General features: G+C 37.3%; 2 protein-coding genes across 2 annotated transcripts; one reads left to right on the top strand and one right to left on the bottom strand.

Annotated features, from left to right (window-relative positions):
- Nucleotides 1–248: 248 nt before the first annotated feature.
- On the bottom strand, nucleotides 249–2,626 carry K441DRAFT_742834 (laccase-like multicopper oxidase; the record flags this gene model as incomplete). The annotated part of the gene is made up of 9 exons (XM_067654395.1): nucleotides 249–761; nucleotides 815–1,297; nucleotides 1,348–1,628; nucleotides 1,684–1,719; nucleotides 1,771–1,922; nucleotides 1,975–2,113; nucleotides 2,172–2,382; nucleotides 2,437–2,494; nucleotides 2,544–2,626. 9 exons carry the CDS (start codon nucleotides 2,624–2,626, stop codon nucleotides 423–425), a joined length of 1,782 nt encoding a protein of 593 aa, XP_067506912.1. The 3' UTR covers nucleotides 249–422.
- Nucleotides 2,627–6,313: 3,687 nt separating this feature from the next.
- K441DRAFT_547440 (uncharacterized protein) lies at nucleotides 6,314–6,505 on the top strand (the record flags this gene model as incomplete). Its single annotated transcript, XM_067642910.1, has 1 exon — nucleotides 6,314–6,505. A coding segment is annotated over one exon (192 nt), but the record flags the coding sequence as incomplete, so codon positions are not given.
- Nucleotides 6,506–18,130: the final 11,625 nt, after the last annotated feature.

Here is an 18,130-nt window from a genome sequence, read left to right as displayed (position 1 = left end):
GCTCGCTGCTGCTATGTGGAACAGGAGAGGTTCTTTTGTCATCTCGGATGACTAGATCTGTTGGATATGTGCCAAGGAGATTGCAGACTCTTTAGGCATGAATTCTAAGGAAGTCCTTGTCTTACGTTGAACGCTGGAACTCCCTGATAAGTGCCGCTTTGAAACACGTAACGGGAAAACGCAGCATAGCTCGTTGATTTATCTAAGGTAGACAAGGTAGTCTAAACTCCATTGAAAATCAAGTATTTGTACTGTAGTATACTAACCGGGCCGATTTTATATGCAGGAGAGGTTATTATACACCAGAATCGAAGAAATTTCCACTGAAGAAAAAGTTCCAAAAATGTAATCCCTGATGGTGTCAAAAAGAAATCTATATGGTACATCCCTCTTCATCCAAAGTACTCCTTCTATCTCGAATCTTACACGCCACTATCAATCTGCTCCACAACATGCGTGCTAGAGTACTGCTGCCAATTATCACACGTCTGCTTCATCACCATCGGAATCTGATACTGCGAGATCTCGTCCGGACGCTCCATAAGGTTGACATAAAGGCCCATCGACAAATGCCAGGCGATATGGCAATGGAAAGGCCAGACACCCGGATTATCGGCATTATATTGCATCACCATCCAGCCATGGGGCCGCAAGTTGTGTGTATCGCGACGCTGTGGGTTCTGTGGGTTGACGATGGTGCCATTCCAGGCATTGTTGTCGTCGTAGAGAACAAACATGTCGTGGCCGTGGATATGCATGGGCTATTAGCAAGTAAGTATTTGATCAAGAGGGGGTGCGTATAGAAGTGACTTACGTGAGGGCCCGTGTTGTTATTCCAGATCACCAATCTGATTGACGTGTTCTGGCCAAAGTTTATGACATTCCATTCAGGGTTGTATGGATACGAATAGTTTTTCTCATTAGCCAGGAGTAGTAGAGGATCGTTGTAGTCGGCTTGGAAGGGATAGCCATTCATAGTGTAAAGCTGATGTCCAGTAGCATTGATAATTGAGTTGATGACGATCTTGTATGTTACAGAAGGTTCGGGAAGTTTCTCCGCATAGTAAGGAACCGAGTTCTCTAGTGGCTCGTTCCCACAAGTTCCATCATCGACTGGCGGAGGCCAAGCAGTGGTTGTTGGAATAGCAGTTTCGGGGGTATTATCCAATAGAATTACGGCTCTGCCTTCAGGATTAGCTGCTCGCTGACAAAATTTGCCAGATTGCAGAGTGCGCATCCAGATAGCCTGCGTCCCATTGGCTCTCGGAGTAAAGAGGACATCGGTTCTCTGGCCTACCTGCAAGGACATTAGCAAAGAAAGTAAAAAGCTTATAGAATAGAGCTTACGCCAAGGGTCACAAGTGTTGTATTATATGGCACAATATCAACCAGGTCGATGGAAGTAATGGTGAGCTGGTGACCATCAATACTAAAATACTCCATTCCGGCGGCTCCGCCATTAATCAGCCGCAGACGATAGGTCTTGCCAGTTTGGAATCTAAATTGAGAGTAGCTCGCGTTGCCGCAAGGCGTACCATCCTTAACCAAACTACAGTTATAAGGCATTCTGCCATTGATTAAAGTGTTGTCAGAAGGGTTTGCCCATATGGTCTGATTAGTACTCATAACTAGTGATCGTTATTGGTAATTTCAACTTATCGATGCAATTAGAGAATAACGTACTGTTCTTCACAATGTCGAAGTAGTCTTTGTGGAACCCTATAGTGGGGTTAGCCAAAGCACTGCGTCACTCAAAGAGAAGCGCCCTACAATCAGCAAGTATTATTGGACCAACGTCAACATCATAGGAGACATGNCTGGGTCCATAGACAACAAGAGCACCGAAAAGCCCGCCAGCCGCTTGCGCAGAGTAGTGGGAGTGGTACCACGACGTTCCGTACACGCTTGCTTGGAATAGATATCTGTTTGCATTGCTTAATGTAGATCAATAACAATTACTAGAAAGAAATTTACGTGAAACTTTCACCTGGCGCAATCGGACATTGAGATACACTTGGTACGCCATCATACCAAGGTGTCCCCGCTTGTAGCATACCGTGCCAGTGGAGGCTTGTGCCCTCTTCTGGCCCCGTGATATTATTTGTGACTTTGACTACATTCCGGAACGTTAGTGGAAAACTAAACACCCCCATAGACTAGGCTTTACCCACCTTCAATCCAGTCACCCCAATTAGCCTCAATGAGCGGCCCAGGAAATTGGCCATTAATAAGAATGCCGCTCTTCTTCAGGTATCCGTCAGGCGCAAGTTCTCCTCTGCTAATTGTAAAATCATAGTGACGTGTTATTCCGGTGTTAGGGGCGTCTTTGGGATTCGTATTTGCTACTGTCTTTCTGCCCCATGGATAGCCATTAGGGAGAGGCTGGAAGAGAAAGTTAGTCCATTAAGGAAGGGAATTTTGCCGGAGAGCTAATACATTGTTATCGAGATATTTAGGGAGTGACTTTGCTTTCAATGTCCCCAAATCGGAGAGACTGGCCAGAAAATTAGCTTTGGCAGACGAAAATGTATTGGAACATTTACTGGTACTTTGCTGCATCCAGTCTCGTCGCTCCCACCACACCAAAGCCAATTGTGCATGCGACCAAGTTTATTAAGCCCTTCATAATGAAAGCAGAATATCGAATGGTATCGAGAGAAAAATCTCCAGAAAGGTGTAGCTTTTTGTTCGTGGCCCAACACAGCTCGTTCTTCTGGCATATATAAGTCACATGTTGATTTGCTCGGTGGCCATAACTAAGGAATGTAACAACTCTCAGGATTTGAGCATCGCTTTCCGGTTAGCTCGAATAAGATGCGTGTTAGGAGAAATGGACTATGGACTGCCTGTTTGAGTAGTCGTTGAGAAGCTAGCGACGGTTTCGGTCAGCGAGCCTTCCCGGGTTTCGGGTTTAGGGTTTAGTGTATCCTCATCTTGTAACAGAATTAGTATACCAAACTAACGGGTCATATCTGTCAGTCGGAGACATACACTCAGCCACACGACTATCCCGGGAATTGGGGGACCATGGCAGCCACGCACTCGAACCCAGCTACATGAGCTGCCGCTGATTTTACGTGGCAAGCCGGTACCTGCATGCAGAAGCAAAAGGTCTTTCCCGATAGTACCGCCGACGCTGTAAGCTGCTGTGGTGACACATGAAAGCCGAAAAATCCGGCACATTTTTGGCTTTAACTGTGCTCACATTAGCTCTAGCGAATAAGATGTGAAATTGTGAAGTTTCCGTCCGCAAGTTCGGCTAAACTTGCCACTTTTATTCAGCCCTATCGAGCAAAGCGCCTCTCACGCCTTGTTTAGCCTTCTTATTACGTACGATTCATCCAATATTAGAAAAGCATTTAACATTCCCCGAATAAACAATGTTCATCAGTTTAAGTAAAATATTTACTTTCGAGTGCGCAAGTATTACTTTGGAATGAATTAAATCTCTTGCAGAGTACGTAACCATCCGCAAGAAGTAGACTTGATATGAAAATATCCAAATTTCATGCAATTCAAGAGCGTTCACGTGGCATAACGACAATGGATTTATCGATTGCTAAACAGACTACAAAACCCTAACTCCCTAAACGCCGTTCTCGATAGAGTGATTAGCCTGATGTAGATTTATCTGAAATTTGACTCTCTAAATCCGAATTTGACTATCACGGAGAATCTTTCCCCGCAAACGCTTCCGAAGCCGGCTTACAAAAATAGCAGTGTCCAGAGAACTGCCGAGACTCGGGAATGAGCCAAACCCAATGACCGGCACGCTTACCCAGATACAGCGTGGTTTTCAATATTAATAGTTATATATATTATCTAAAGTATAAAGACTACCAATTAACCTGTAGCGCGGAATTTTTGGTACTAAAGTACAAGCCGGTGTTTCTTATCGCAAAAGTACCATTTGTAACTTTTTACATAATCGAACTTTCGGCCATTCGCTTACTTATTCGCACAACCTGCACCCGCCGCTCGCATACATATTAAAAGGTTAATCTCTATACTTTAAAGTAATATATAGTTATATATATTATCTAAAGTATAAAGACTACCAATTAACCTGTAGCGCGGAATTTTTGGTACTAAAGTACAAGCCGGTGTTTCTTATCGCAAAAGTACCATTTGTAACTTTTTACATAATCGAACTTTCGGCCATTCGCTTACTTATTCGCACAACCTGCACCCGCCGCTCGCATACATATTAAAAGGTTAATCTCTATACTTTAAAGTAATATATACTGCCAATAATATTAATCAATATTGTTACTAATTAATATTAGCGCGTATTGGTAAATATTGGCGTATTTATAATATTGGCACGGATATTCTTGGCACCCCTTAAAAAAATTTTACACTTTAATATTGTATATATAGTTATTATAATAATGGCTTCTGACGCGGGTTTATTACTTTTTATACCTATATTAGACTCCCTTAATATAGAGGAGTTATTAAACTCCTAATAAAAGAAGACCTCCGAGCTATAGGCACATACCTGGCTACCGTACGAAGATGAGGCTATACACTACCAGAGAATAAGGCTTATGTACTATAAGTATTATATAGAGACAGTACATTGCTTAAAGTCTACTATAAATTTTCGATATTACCTAAGGTCTAAGCATAATATCCGTTCTAAAAAGCAAGAGGGCCCTATTTGTATAAAAACCAGTACTTAACTTTATAATCTCTATATGCAGCTCCGCGATATAGAGTAGGCAAATGATATTAATGCGCTTGTCCTTCAATCTGCACTTAACCGGGAAGCTATTACTATAGCACTTGTTTTATTAATAACCGTATAAAGGCTACTATTTTAAATTGTTAAATGGCCAGAGTTCTATACGTTCTGTTAGGTCCTTAATCCAGAGGTTAAGGGTTATATTATAATGGCTTATTCTACAGTTAATAAAATAGTCTAGGATATATTTATAATGTAAAAGGACGTTATATAAAAGAAGCTTTAATTAGTAATATCTAAGGTTTACCTTTTACTAGATATCTAGACGTCCTTAAATAGATATCTTCTACTTAGCGTCTATGCACACTTTATTAATTAAAATAAAAGACTATAAAGAGGCCTTCTTGTACTTTGTACGACACTATTATATAGTAAAGAGGACTAGTTCCAAACGCTGCTTTTAATACTTTAGGACTACGGTATCGTGCAGAGACTTAGTGCTATTGTCGCCGATAATATATCTATAAATAATGTCTTATATTATATAATCTAAAAATATCTTTAGGAAGATTATAATATAGAGTAGAAATCTTTACACCAATAAATTTAATGTAATGGCTATATTATCTACCTTGCTATTAAGGCCTTCCTCTTTTAAGACTTGGTTTAAGAAGATAAGCTTTTATTATACAATATTAAAGATAAGAAAGGAGTTAAAGTTAACCTAGACTCTAGGAGAAACTAATTTTAAACCCTTAGTGCACTTAGCAAACTCTATAATATCATTATATATACCCGGAGCTTACTAGGTTATATAAGAGACTTTATTACTCTTACTTAAAGACAAATCCCATTAGATAATTATATAAAGTGGAATAGCTGGCACTAAATACTTTAGGTGGCCTTAGAACTTAAGTTACTAATTAACCTTTATATAAAGAAGCATACTAAGACCTTAGGCGAAGATTTCCTTACTCTATAGGATTGGACTACGCTTTATACAACGCATGATTTCCTTTAGATATTTAAGAGGGTCATATTAGAAACTTAGGGCCATAACGCAATAATCTTAAACGTTTTCTTTTTAATGGATATTCTTATAAGGTATTTTAAGTAGAGTTTTATAAGGAATCTTCTTCTCTTACTTTTAAAAGTTCTTCTAATATTATACGATAGGAACGTTATAAGAAGAATAGCTTTTTTTATTCTAGGATTTAAATTGGATAGAAGGTGTTTAATAAATACTACCTTAAGTTAAATAAATCCCTATTATACGCTGCGGTAATTATCTTTCATCCTAAACGTTGTACGCAGTATATCCGAGCAAATTAGGAAAAAAAGTAGCAGAAAGCTGCACTTAAAAAGGTTAAATAACTCTAGGAGGATTACCGATCGTAAGCTCTTAGGCCTAAGAGTCTTACTACTCTTTAGCTATCTAGGTTGCTATATAGGTAAGCTAGGCCTAAATAAGAACTTAATTTATATAAACGGATTGTTAAGGATTTTAATAAGTTTACTCGACCTTAGAGCTAAGATGAGTATAACGACTATATTAGTAATCCTCTAAGTTATATTAGAAAGCTTTTTGCCCTTTAATGGTGGTGCTAAGAGCAATAGCGCGTATAATGGCCACGACTATCGCTACTAGTAATTACTATCTTATTAATTCTAGTAATAAGTAATAAACCTAAACAAACCTTTTTAGGAGCACGTTATATAATTTTATGGGAGAGAATACAAATGGGTGTTAAGACTCTTAAATGGGTAGAGTGTATAAAACAGTGGCACCAAACTAAACTCTCAGTTAAGGAAACTTGACTTATTCCTTATACAAAGCTTTAAATTTAAGGACCTATCTATATACTAATCTGTTTTGGTTTTATCGTATAAGACGACTACTAAGCTCATACGGCACGTTAAGCCACAGATTATATATAAGTGCTGGCGACACCCCTAATTAGCTAGGTATATGCAGGTTGCTAATATACTAAATAAAAGCTTATATATACCTAAGCCAGAACAATAGCATTCTGGGGGTTACCCCCTAGCTAGTCTTCCTCCTCATCCTTAATTAATAACGGCGCCGCTGCTGTGCTATTACCACCAGCACCGCTAGCCCCTGCCTGTGGTAAGCGCAGAGGTCTACCACTACTACTTCTATCCTTATCTTGTACGGAGCAGCGAGCTGCGTAGTTACGCTACTTATAATTCCTATATACTCCGCCAAAGTGCCCGGGTACCTAATAATATAATAGGAAAGGGCAATAGCCTGGGCGAGCGCTGAGGCACGTAGCGTATGGGTTACCCACTACCCTACCCTGAGATTATATGAGGATGGCGTTAATATACAAAGGCCGGTGCGTTGCTATTTAATAAGGGGAGATCGCGCCTTGTACAAACTCTATATCCTGCCCTGGAAGGGCCAGCAATGCCTAAGCCTGTGGACTATGGTAGTAGGGAGCTAGCTGCTGCTGTCCTACTATGAGGACGGGATTAACATTGGCACCGGCGGTGTTGGCAGCGGCAACGGCGGCGTTATAGAGAATAAGAGCCCTAAGTTAAAGTTAGCTTTATATAAACTTCTAAAGCTAGGGTATAAGCTGCTCTAAAGCTATGGCAAACCTGTAAAGCTATAAAGGGCGCTAGCTTCGTACGAGCTGTCCGGAGGATGTACTTATATTGTTGCTACTACTGCTGTTGTTGTTGTTGTTATTATTATTGCTGCTGCTGCTGCTGCTGCTGCTGCTGCTGCTACTGCTGCTGAGGTAAAGTGAGTTAGAGTAACGTCTAGAATTAATATTGAAATACTGTACAAAGGTGCGTAATTATGTGATAACTAATTATATAATTTAATTTAAAAACTTACTAATATATGCCAATTCTTAATATAATCTTTTATTTTTAAAATAAATATATTACTATTAGAGCTATTTTATTGGCTAAATATTCGCTTATTAAAAACCACGCTGCCTAAATAATGTTGAAATGTAATACTTAACTTTATTTATCTATCTAGGGAAGGCTAGTAACTATATAATATAATACTAAGGAGGCTAGTACCCAGCCTCCTAACGCCACTAGAGGATTAACAACTCCTCCTTAAAATATTAGTATTAGGAAACTAGTTCCTACTTAATTCTTATAAATAGATAAAAATAAGAAGGGACTTCTTTCTTCTTTAGACCTCGTTAAACCTTAAAAATTCCTTATAAGAAAATAGGGAAAGAGTGCCTAAGGAAGTCCCTTTTAATAAATAGACCCTATTTATTATACGGTTACCTAACTGTCGGTATACTCGCTTTATTAACGTGCACGAATATCACTTATAGTAGTACGTATACGGTGTTAAAGTTAGTAGTTGATTATTTTTATAAGAAAGGGGTTGCTCCAAGGTTAGACAGTTAGTCTCGCTTTGTAGTCTCGTAACTACGTTACGTGATTAACGTTCCGACACTGGAGTAACTCTAAAAAGAAGGCTAATCTACACTCTAAAGTCAAGTCTACTTCTAGACTATTCGTAGCGTATACGTAATAACTAGCTCTTCCGTCTATAATACGCAATAGCTCTACCTTTAATCCTAGAGCGCTCCACCTATCGGATTCTGCTATACCGTTAAACCAGCCAATTAGGATTTTCCATCCCTAGGATAGAAAATCGCTATTAGCTCGCCTACTACTAGCGCCTTAGCGGCTGGCTCTGTATTATATAAGTCCGTTATACCTACCAAATCTAAATCCGTTTGTTTAACCCACCCTACGGCCCGTAATTTGACTTAATTTGTGTTAATAAGCTATAATAGTGCCGTATAAGGCTTACCCTTTATTATAGCGTCCGTAGGGTTAGTATCTCCATTAATCTACTTAACTTTAGTAATCTGTCTTTGTTTATAAGCTTAGCGAAGGCATATTATATTAATTATTAAGCGTTTCTTTTGCGTAGTTCCTAGTCAGATAAGATAGTTATTTATTATTCACACGCTTACGAAGAAGAGGATTAATTAATCTAATTAGTGGGTACGGGCTCAAAGGCATCAATTAAGAATGGGTATATTCGCAAGGCTATTTACAGGGGATTGCCCTGCCTTAACTAAACGTAATACCCATAGACCCGTGCGTAAGCATATCGCTACAGTATCTATTTATAAAGCCCAAAATATACAACCAAAGAAAAAGGTGTGGGTGGGAGGAAAAGTAAGCAAGCAAGGCTTAATTTTATAAATATTAATAATATTAGTGTTACTAAGATGCAGGGGTGCTGCTATAGTGCTTGCTTAGCCACATAGATATATCTATCTATTATTTACACGCTTGCGAAGAAGAGGATTAATTAATCTAATTAGTGGGTACAGGCTTAAAGGTATTAATTAAGAATGGGTATATTCGCAAGGCCATTTATAGGGGATTGCCCTACCTTAACTAAACGTAATACCTATAGACCTAGAAGCGCAGCGCCTGTACTATACAAGGTAAAGTAGGGGGAAGAAAAAATAAAAAATAAAAAAGGGGGGGAAAGGAGAGATTTGAGTTAATATATTAGAGTGCCAAAATAGGCACTTTTGTACGCCGTTATACCTAAATACCTTCGCCTATTGCATTTAGGGCGAGTAACAATAAGAATAGTATTAGCGTTCCATGTTAGAAGTTTATACTTAGCCAAAATAGGTCTTTTAGGGATAATAAATAGTAAAGCTGGAACGCTTGTGAGGACCACCGGCCTAGTTACTATATTTAGCCGTCTGTAAAACCGTTATCTTAAGCGTATTAAATAGCACCTTTTTAAAATAAGTGTTTATTATAGAGCTTAGAGTAAAGGCTAAGAGTAGCAACTCTATACTTTAGCTTATTCCTAACCGCGTAGCTTATAAAGGCCGATCTCTTAAAGTANAAGAGAGGGGCGTTTNTNGGTTNNGGGTNNTTTTTAAANAGGTNTTTTATAGCTNNAACTGCGNATTTANGTTGCCCTAAAGCGGCAATTATAATTAAGACTCCTTAGTAATTAACGTCCGTTTTACTACGCTTTAGACGTAATATTATATAGTCCTCTGCTAGCGTTATATTGTTTCTAGTACATTTTATAGTAAAGAAGGCGTGGCTATCTTTCTAAGCCTTAGTATAGGTAATCTCGCCTAGATAAAGGAATCCTATAAAGGCCGTAGTAACGGCGGCGTTAAAGTTAAGATCCTTAACGGATTGGGCATTTAGGGTAACCAATTAGGCGAGGATGTCTTTGGTAATTAGCAATCTTTCAGCCATAGTAAAGGGATTTATAGATGTTGCACCGTTTAGAATCCTCTTAATAATAGGATTATTAAAGACGGAGGTGTTATAATTAGCGTTAATATAGTAGGATTGAATTGCGGAGACGTAGGCTTTAACTATAGTAGGTTTAATACGGCTTATTCCTAAACTAGTATTACCGAAGATCTATTAGGTAATCTATTCTCCTAGGTAATAGAGGGGTGCTAGGTACTTCACTGCTCCGTAAAGGTCGTAGTAGCCCTCCTAACTCTTAATTACGGAACGGTATAAATCTCTTATTCTATTAGAGAGGCCGTACTATAATAGTTAGCTAAAGCATTCTAAGGGGGCTTTTACCTTAATCTAGAAATTAGGTAGGGGGTCTTTAAGAGGGATTAGGTCTCCTATTTTAGCGTTAGATTAAATATAATAAAGAAGCGTATAGTAACGGTAAATTAAAAGTATCCCAATGCGGGCATAGTAATAACACCCTATCGCGATTAAAATGAGATAGAGCATTAGCTAGCCCGTTTTCTATAGAGGAAACCCACTCCGTATAAAGCGTAATATCGTAGGCTGCGGCTAATTAGAGGATCTTACGGAGCGGGTAATTACCTAGTCCTTTTACCACCATATTTTAAAATCCTAAGAGTGCTACCGTGTTATCTATATAGATATAGACTAAGCTATACTCCTACCGCGTTGCCCAGAGCTAAAACGAGGTTGTAATTGCTCGGACCTCCCACTTATTAATTAGGGCAAGGCGGTGTTCTGTATTAGGGTAGTAGCTTAAAGAATCGTCTTAGGGTAGAGATACCGAATAGGGCGGCCATATTGTCCCTTAAGAATCCTTAAGGAAGAAGAAGGCCCTATAACTAAGAATCCTAGATACGTCTAAAAAGAGATAGAATTATTTTTAATCCGTATTATTAAAGAAGAGGATACTATTTAAAAGGGTAAGAGCATCCCTCCACTATAACAAGTCTTGGCGAAGTTTAGCTGTTAGCCGTTAGTAAGAATAACTACCTACCTTTATAAAAGTGGAGATAAACTCCTAGATAGAGCGGTTATATAAACACCTAAGCCTAATTACCTAAGCGCTCTAAGCAAGTTTACTAGCTAGTTTTTAACTCTAAACTAGCGTTAGGGATCTACCACTTAACGCTTTATTAATCTCCTTAATTATAGTGGCCTATTTTAAAGGAAAAAGACGCAGCTTAGACTTTAGAGTATCTATAATATAACCTAGGACTTTAGCCGTAGTGCCTTTAATATTCTTTAATTCGTTTTATAGGATGCCTAATTTATCACTTAATTGGTTATATATACTAAGCAATTAAGGGAAGATAGAAGCGTCAGAGAGTATAAAGATAAAGTTATCTAGATAGTGCTTTAAGGCGGCGTTTGGGATATATTAAATAAGTATCTAGTAAAATCCCTTTGCAAAAAGATTAAATAAAAAGGGTGTAGTTTGAAGGCCGAATAAGAGGCAACGTTTAAAATATACTATACCCTTCTAGGAGAACCCTATAAGGCGTTAAGCTTTAATAGAAAGTGGGATATTCTAAAAGGCGTCCTTAATGTCCCTCTTAATAATTATGCAACTACGGCCTATATATATAACGTGTTAAAGAACCTAATTAACTGTTAAATATTATAGTATAGCGAATGCTATAGGGATTAAGTCGTTAATAGATTGGCTAAATAGTAAAAATAAGTTATAAATACGGCGCCATCCCTTATCCGCTTTAGGTATTAAACCTAATAGTAAGGATATAATAGGAGACGTTACTATTACAATCCTGCCTATATCTAGATCGGCGCTAATCTTCTCTAAGATTAGGACCGTATTTACAGCTATTAAGGCTTAGTTCTTCTAGGAGAGGAGCTTAATTTCTAGGTCTACCCTAATCTAGCATCTAAACTTTAAGATACCAATAATATTGCGTTAGAGGTTGCTAGGGTATAGGGATAAATAACGCCCCCACACTTAAATAATTAAGGGGGAGGGAGAGTCCTGTAGAGGAAATAAGGGCAGAAAGACTGGAAATAATAGTATAGTATTTAGCCTACCCGTACTATAAGGGTAGAGTATAGTTTTGGCGGAGTATAGGTATAGCTTAATAAAATCCTCTTCCTCCTCTTCCTTTTCCTTATTAATACTTTCCTCTAGTAATTACTACTTGCAATTCCTTATAGTATACGGGCTACCGCACTTGCTATAGGTATATAGGAACTTGCAATCCTTACCTAAGTTACACTTCCCTCTATTAAAGCTGTAACAGGTCCTTAAGATATTAGTACTTACTTACGCGCGTTTTAAGATAGATGCGGATTTATAAGTACTAGAATTATAATAGATATCTAGAAAGTTACTAGAGATCTTCTAGTTAGCTAGCTCTAACTAGTTCTTTTAAATAATTATAGAGTGGTGCTCTAAGGCTATAGTTATTAAGGGAGCAATTTAGTAGGTGGTAGATAGCTAGATAACTTAATTATAGAAGGTAAGTATTTAGGGAATAAGATCTACCGAAAGATTCTTATATATAATAATTAAAATCATTATATAGTTAAGGAAGCCCTCTACCCACACTTTAATAAACGGGTAGTCCTTTATTATCCCTTCTTTCGGTCTTATAAAAAGGACGCTATTAATAATAAGGATATTATTCTAAGGCTTAAACCAGAGCTAGTATATCCAAAGGCGAGAGAGGTTATTAGGCAAAAAAGTACCCTAAAATACCTTAAGTATCTCTTTATTCGGGACGCTAGGGAGGAAGGTATTTAGGATATTAGCTATAGATAGGAGCAACTTACCTAGTTTATTAATTGGGGTTAAGGATAATACTGCCGTAGCTAATCTCGCTATTACTATAGCGAGGCTTAATATATAGAGTTTAGTCGCCTAATCTTCCTATTCTTTTTAGACATGTAGCATTTTAGTATAGTCCTTCTATTCCTAAAGGAGTCTTATTTTCCAGTTGGTTGCCTAATTCTTAACCTCCTTTACCTAAGCTCTTCTAATCCTTAGGTCCTCCTTATATAGTTACTAAAGCCATTCTTTAGCTTTTTTAACGGCTAAAGTCTCGCGTTAAGCCATAGAGAGAGGCGCCATTATAGAGGATAGAGACTGTAACGCTGGCGTATCGCCTAAAGGTATAGGGGAAGGTAAGGGAGACTGGTAGGTAACCTCTAAGGAGTTTAGCTCGTTAAGTATGTTGTTATTAGTTAAGTTTTTAAGGTTTTTATAGACAATTCGCGAAGGTTTAGACGAGCGTATAGGTTATTAAGTTATTAACAGCAACAATTAATTATTAGAAATTAAGTAAATAAGGCATTAGCTCTTAAATAAGACTAATATAGAAAGCAAGTAAGCAAGGCTCAATTTTGTAAATATTAATGATATTAGTGTTACTGAGATATAGGGGTGCTGCTGTAGTACTCGCTTAGCCACATAGACATATCCATATAAGGACTTTAAGTTAGTATAGAGAATAAGTAGTAAGTTAACCTATAAGACCTTATCTAGCGTAGATTTAATTATAGCGCCTATATTAAAACTATATGCTATACTATATAGCTCTAAGGCTAATACACTTCTAGTAACTCTTTTGCACTTAATTAAGGACTAATAAATAATATTTGCCTTATTTAAGGCGTCTACTAGTATAAGTACATAGCCAATTTACAAAGATAGGTCCTTGTTGTTGGTGAAGAAAGCGTCTATAAATACTAGGAGTTATAAGGTATTAGCGTCTAGCTTAACGAACTTTAGGCCTCTATTTACGTTCTTAATCTACTAGCTTAATTGCCTATTAAAACTCTTTATATTATCTTTAACTAGGTTAATTACCTAGGTAGTAAAGAATAGATTATATAAGGCCTCTAGCTAATAGACTAAGGCGATATAGGCTCCTCTAGCGCGTTAAGCGATATACTAGTCCTTTAGCGTAAGTAGGCCACGCGTAACTCCTCTAGAGCTAGTGCTATCTGCTAGCGTAGTATTAACCGTACTAAGGTTCTTATACTAGCGCCTTTATATTAGCGTAATACTTCTATCTTATATTAATTAAATAAGTCCTCCGTTAAACTTAATTAGTATATTAGCGGTTAGTTACTCTCGTTCCTTAGCTATAAATTCGGCCTTATATAGTTCGCTTTATTTAGCCTCTATAAAGGTGTTATCTATAAGAAACAGTATATTATTAGTCTATAGGCCAACAATTCTAAAAGGCTTATTGCTGTAAAGTAAGCAAGGGTCGTATATAGACTGGTCTATTTATAGCTAATTAACGTAGTGTAAATAGTAGGTCTTAAACTAGTGGTTTTTAGCTTTAGGTACGCTATAAAGTGGCTTTATAACCTTTAGAACGGAGTCTATATTAATTCCTAGTTGTTTATTTAGCTTATATGGCGGTTATATATAGAACTCGCGGTTTAGGTTTATAGTAGACTGGATATAGGCTTATAAGATGTTTTAGAGGTAGAGTTATGTCTATAGTAGTATAGTAGCGATATAGAGAATCAGCTGCTGACTAACTCGTTAAATCGTTAGTAACTAAGTAAGGACTAGCTCTTTCTCTAAGTTATTATAGGCCTATATAATAAGTTGTGATTTCTTAAAGGCTTTATCGGTTCCCTTATTCTTAATCTTATTAATAAACCGTAAATTAAAGAGTCTGACCCCCTTTAGCATATTATATAGCTTAATAATCTTAAAAACGCCTTTCTTAAGTAGGCCTGTAACTTCTTTTTATCATAAAGCGCTGAATTAGGTGTTGCTATCGTTCTATAAGTAAATAGTAGTATTGACCGTATCTGCGGTATTATTGTCCTATAAGTAGATAGCAATATTAACAATATCCGCAATATCCGCAATATCCATAATATCACCCGTAGAAGCGCCTATATCTATTATAGCGTCCGTAATAGCTGCGTCTATAACGGCCGTAAGTAATAGGTATTTATAGGGGCGACCTCTACCTCGCTTTAGCGGTAGCTGTGGTTTAGCCTTAGGTAGCAATTAAGGTTTAGCTGGTAAAGGTACTAGTTTATCTAATTTAATAGATTTTCGTAGTTCAACTAGGTCTTATAGGTTTAGTAGGTAAAATTTTATAACCATAGAGCGGAAGGTTATAGGCCTATTTAGTAGCTTTACGGTATAGGTTTTACCGTTAACGGTAAGTAGTATATATAGTCCGTCCCAATAACCACTTTAGCTAGTATTGCCTTCTCTCTAAACTAAGATAGGTGAACTAGGTAAAAGGCCGTAAATAGCGTTAGTTTATAGTCCATTTTATATATTAAGAGCATTAACGATCTGTTGTTTAGCTTATAGCTTCTAGATTTCCACCATTACTTTCTTAATAGCTGTAGCTCGCTATATAACTAAAGGCGATAGCGCGTCCGATTTAACCATTTGGGGGTAGGCTCCAAAGACTAGGAGTATAGGGACTAGGCCTTCTAGGCTAGCCGTGTTATTAATAGCTTTAAAGGCTATTTATAGGGCCATCTCCTTACTAATTTTAGGGATTTCAGTTATAATAATTTGGTAGGCTTGTTATAGCGGACCGTAATAGCGTTCTACTATTCTAATAAAATTGTATAATTCGACTGGAACTAACTTTATAGTTGCTCCTATAATAGTAGCATAGTGCTTAAACTCCTTACTAACAAAGTTCTTTCTAGCGTTTATAGTGATTAAGTCTAGTGGTCCTAAATAGCTGTTAATCTAGCACATTCGTAGAACGTTTTAAGTGTGCTTAGCGCTAATATCTTATAGCTATCTGCCGGCTTAAAATTGAGTTACTTTATCAACTATATATAGTAGGGGGGAGCCGCTAATATACATAATATCGACGATAATATTATAATTGAAATTAACGTCGTCTTATAGGGTAAAGCGAAATCTACCTAGAGATCTACTAAACTTTTAGTAGTAGTAGCAAAGTCTAGTTAGTTCTTTAATAGCAAATCTATTAGTGTTATAGCCGTAGCCGGCCTTATTAAGAAGCTTTTATAGTCTATTAACTAATAGGTAACTAAATCGACGGTGTAGACGTTGTAGTTCTATATTAGTTAAGTAGTAAGGGTTTATATTAAAAGACTTAACTAAATAAGACTATAAGGAGAAGCTCTATAAGAGAAATGGGTGGCTAAATTGTCTAACTACTAGCACCTTTTTAGTGCGAGTAATAATAACGTCCTTTAGGTTATCGTATTTAATATAGAGTCTATCTATATCTACTAAGCAAAGTAGAAAAGGAGTATCTGCTTTAATAATATAGAATTATACCTTACCTATAGGGCTGTTAATATTTATAGTTTTAATAGACGTAGAGGCTCTAATCCCGAATTAGATAGTTACTTAGCCCTTAGTTAATATATTAAGACTTATAGACTTATCTACAGCCTATAGAGCTTAAAATTAGCTATAGCCAGCCGTAAACTTACGCAAAGCACCTATATTAATTATAATTCCCATAAAGACCGTTAAGGTATATTATGACGCTGTGGCTATAGCCGTACTATAGGCAAATGGGTCGGTCTCCGTGTAAGGTTCTATAGTAGACTCCGTAGTAAGTTTTAAAGCCATAAGTAGGTATATATAAGCCTTATTAGCTAGCTCTACGCTTATAGAGGTTGCTTTCTCTATAGTAAGTATTCTAAAGGTAGTAATGTAGGTAAAACTATCGTTAGGTTCTCCGGCATCGCTTCTAGAGTCGTTAGCGTCGTATATATAGGCTTTAAAGTCTAAGTTATCCTCTTTATCTCTTTTACAGACGGCGACGTATTATTTAAAGTGGTTATTAAAGTTACCCTTATTACGGCCCTTAATATTAATAAAACGTCTCTTATAGTCGTCTCTAGACCAATTACGCTCCTCCTTTATATATTTCTATAAACGGCAGTCCTCCTTCTTACAGATATAGCACTTAGTCTTTAGTTTACTATTAGTTCTATAGGGGCGATTACTACTATAGCAATTAGTGTTTTGGTCTTAATTTTGGTTATTTTAATAGTAACGTTAATCCATAAAAAAAGGCTTAGTAAGACGATCTCATTAAGACTTATAGGGGGTGTTCTTTTTCCCACGCAATAATAGAGGATTGTAGCTTACTAATTAACTAAAAGAGGTCTTCTAAAGGGTTAGAAACAGCGATACGGCATACTAGCACTCCCTAGTAAGTAGTAACTAACTTATTTATAAGAATGCGGTTTATACAAAAGTCTAGGTATAGTCTATAACGTTGCTTTAGCAGTTTATCTACAAGCAGTTGGAAGTTCTAATAAATTAACTTATTAGGGTTCTCGTCCATAACTCCTTAGAGGGTTATGCTGTTCCACTCTATAAGGTTCTTATAGTAGTATTCTAGCCCTTTAAAGAACTGTTATATATGGTTATAGGCTTCCGTAAAAGGTCTTAACTTAAGGTTGCTGTTATAGTAGTGGTCCTAAGTAAGCCCTTTTAGCATACTAGGAAATGCCACTATATAGCCTTCTAGTGGTAAGCTAGATCTCTTATAGATATTATAGAAGATAGTTAGCTTAAAGTCAAAGCTATTATTAACTCCATTGTACTTTTAGTCGTCTATATAGATCTTCGCAATTATAGCCACCTCCTTGCTATATCTAGGTCCTTACTCTATACTAGGCACGGCTAGTTTAGGTAGTATATATATATAGCTACTACGGCTGCTACTCTCTTAGCTATAGCAGTTAGTCGATAAGAGCGTAGATTTGGTTATAATTGGAGGATTAAGGACCAGGAGGGGTAGTAGGGGTAGCGGGGGTAGCAATTGGGGTAGCTGGCGGTGCAGCAACCGGAGTAGCTAGTAATATAGCAGCTGGAGTAGCTGGCGGTGCAGCAATCGGAGTAGCTAGTGGTACAGCAGCTAGAATAGCTAGTGGTGGGGCTAAAGGTATAGCAAGCTTGTCTAAGGTCAAATTAAGTCAGTCTTGCAGAGTTGTTATAATTATTGGCTTTACCTTTATAAGGGCCGCGATAAGCTCCTTATCCGTCCATTTATAAAACTCTTCTTTATTAGCGGCGTCCGTTAGTACCTTGCCAAGGGAATATCTCTTATCTTGCCTAACAATATATACTCCTTTCTTAACTAGGTATTAACGGATTCCCATTCTAGTATTAGATTATACTCGTTTAAAGGTCTCTAGTATAAAGTTCTTAAAGTCTTCCTAAAACAC

Source organism: Cenococcum geophilum, assembly GCF_001692895.1.
Source record: "Cenococcum geophilum 1.58 unplaced genomic scaffold K441scaffold_9, whole genome shotgun sequence".
NCBI classification, from domain to species: Eukaryota; Fungi; Ascomycota; class Dothideomycetes; order Gloniales; family Gloniaceae; genus Cenococcum; species Cenococcum geophilum.
Note: the sequence above shows the minus strand (reverse complement) of the source record. Positions and strands in the feature narration are given on the sequence as shown.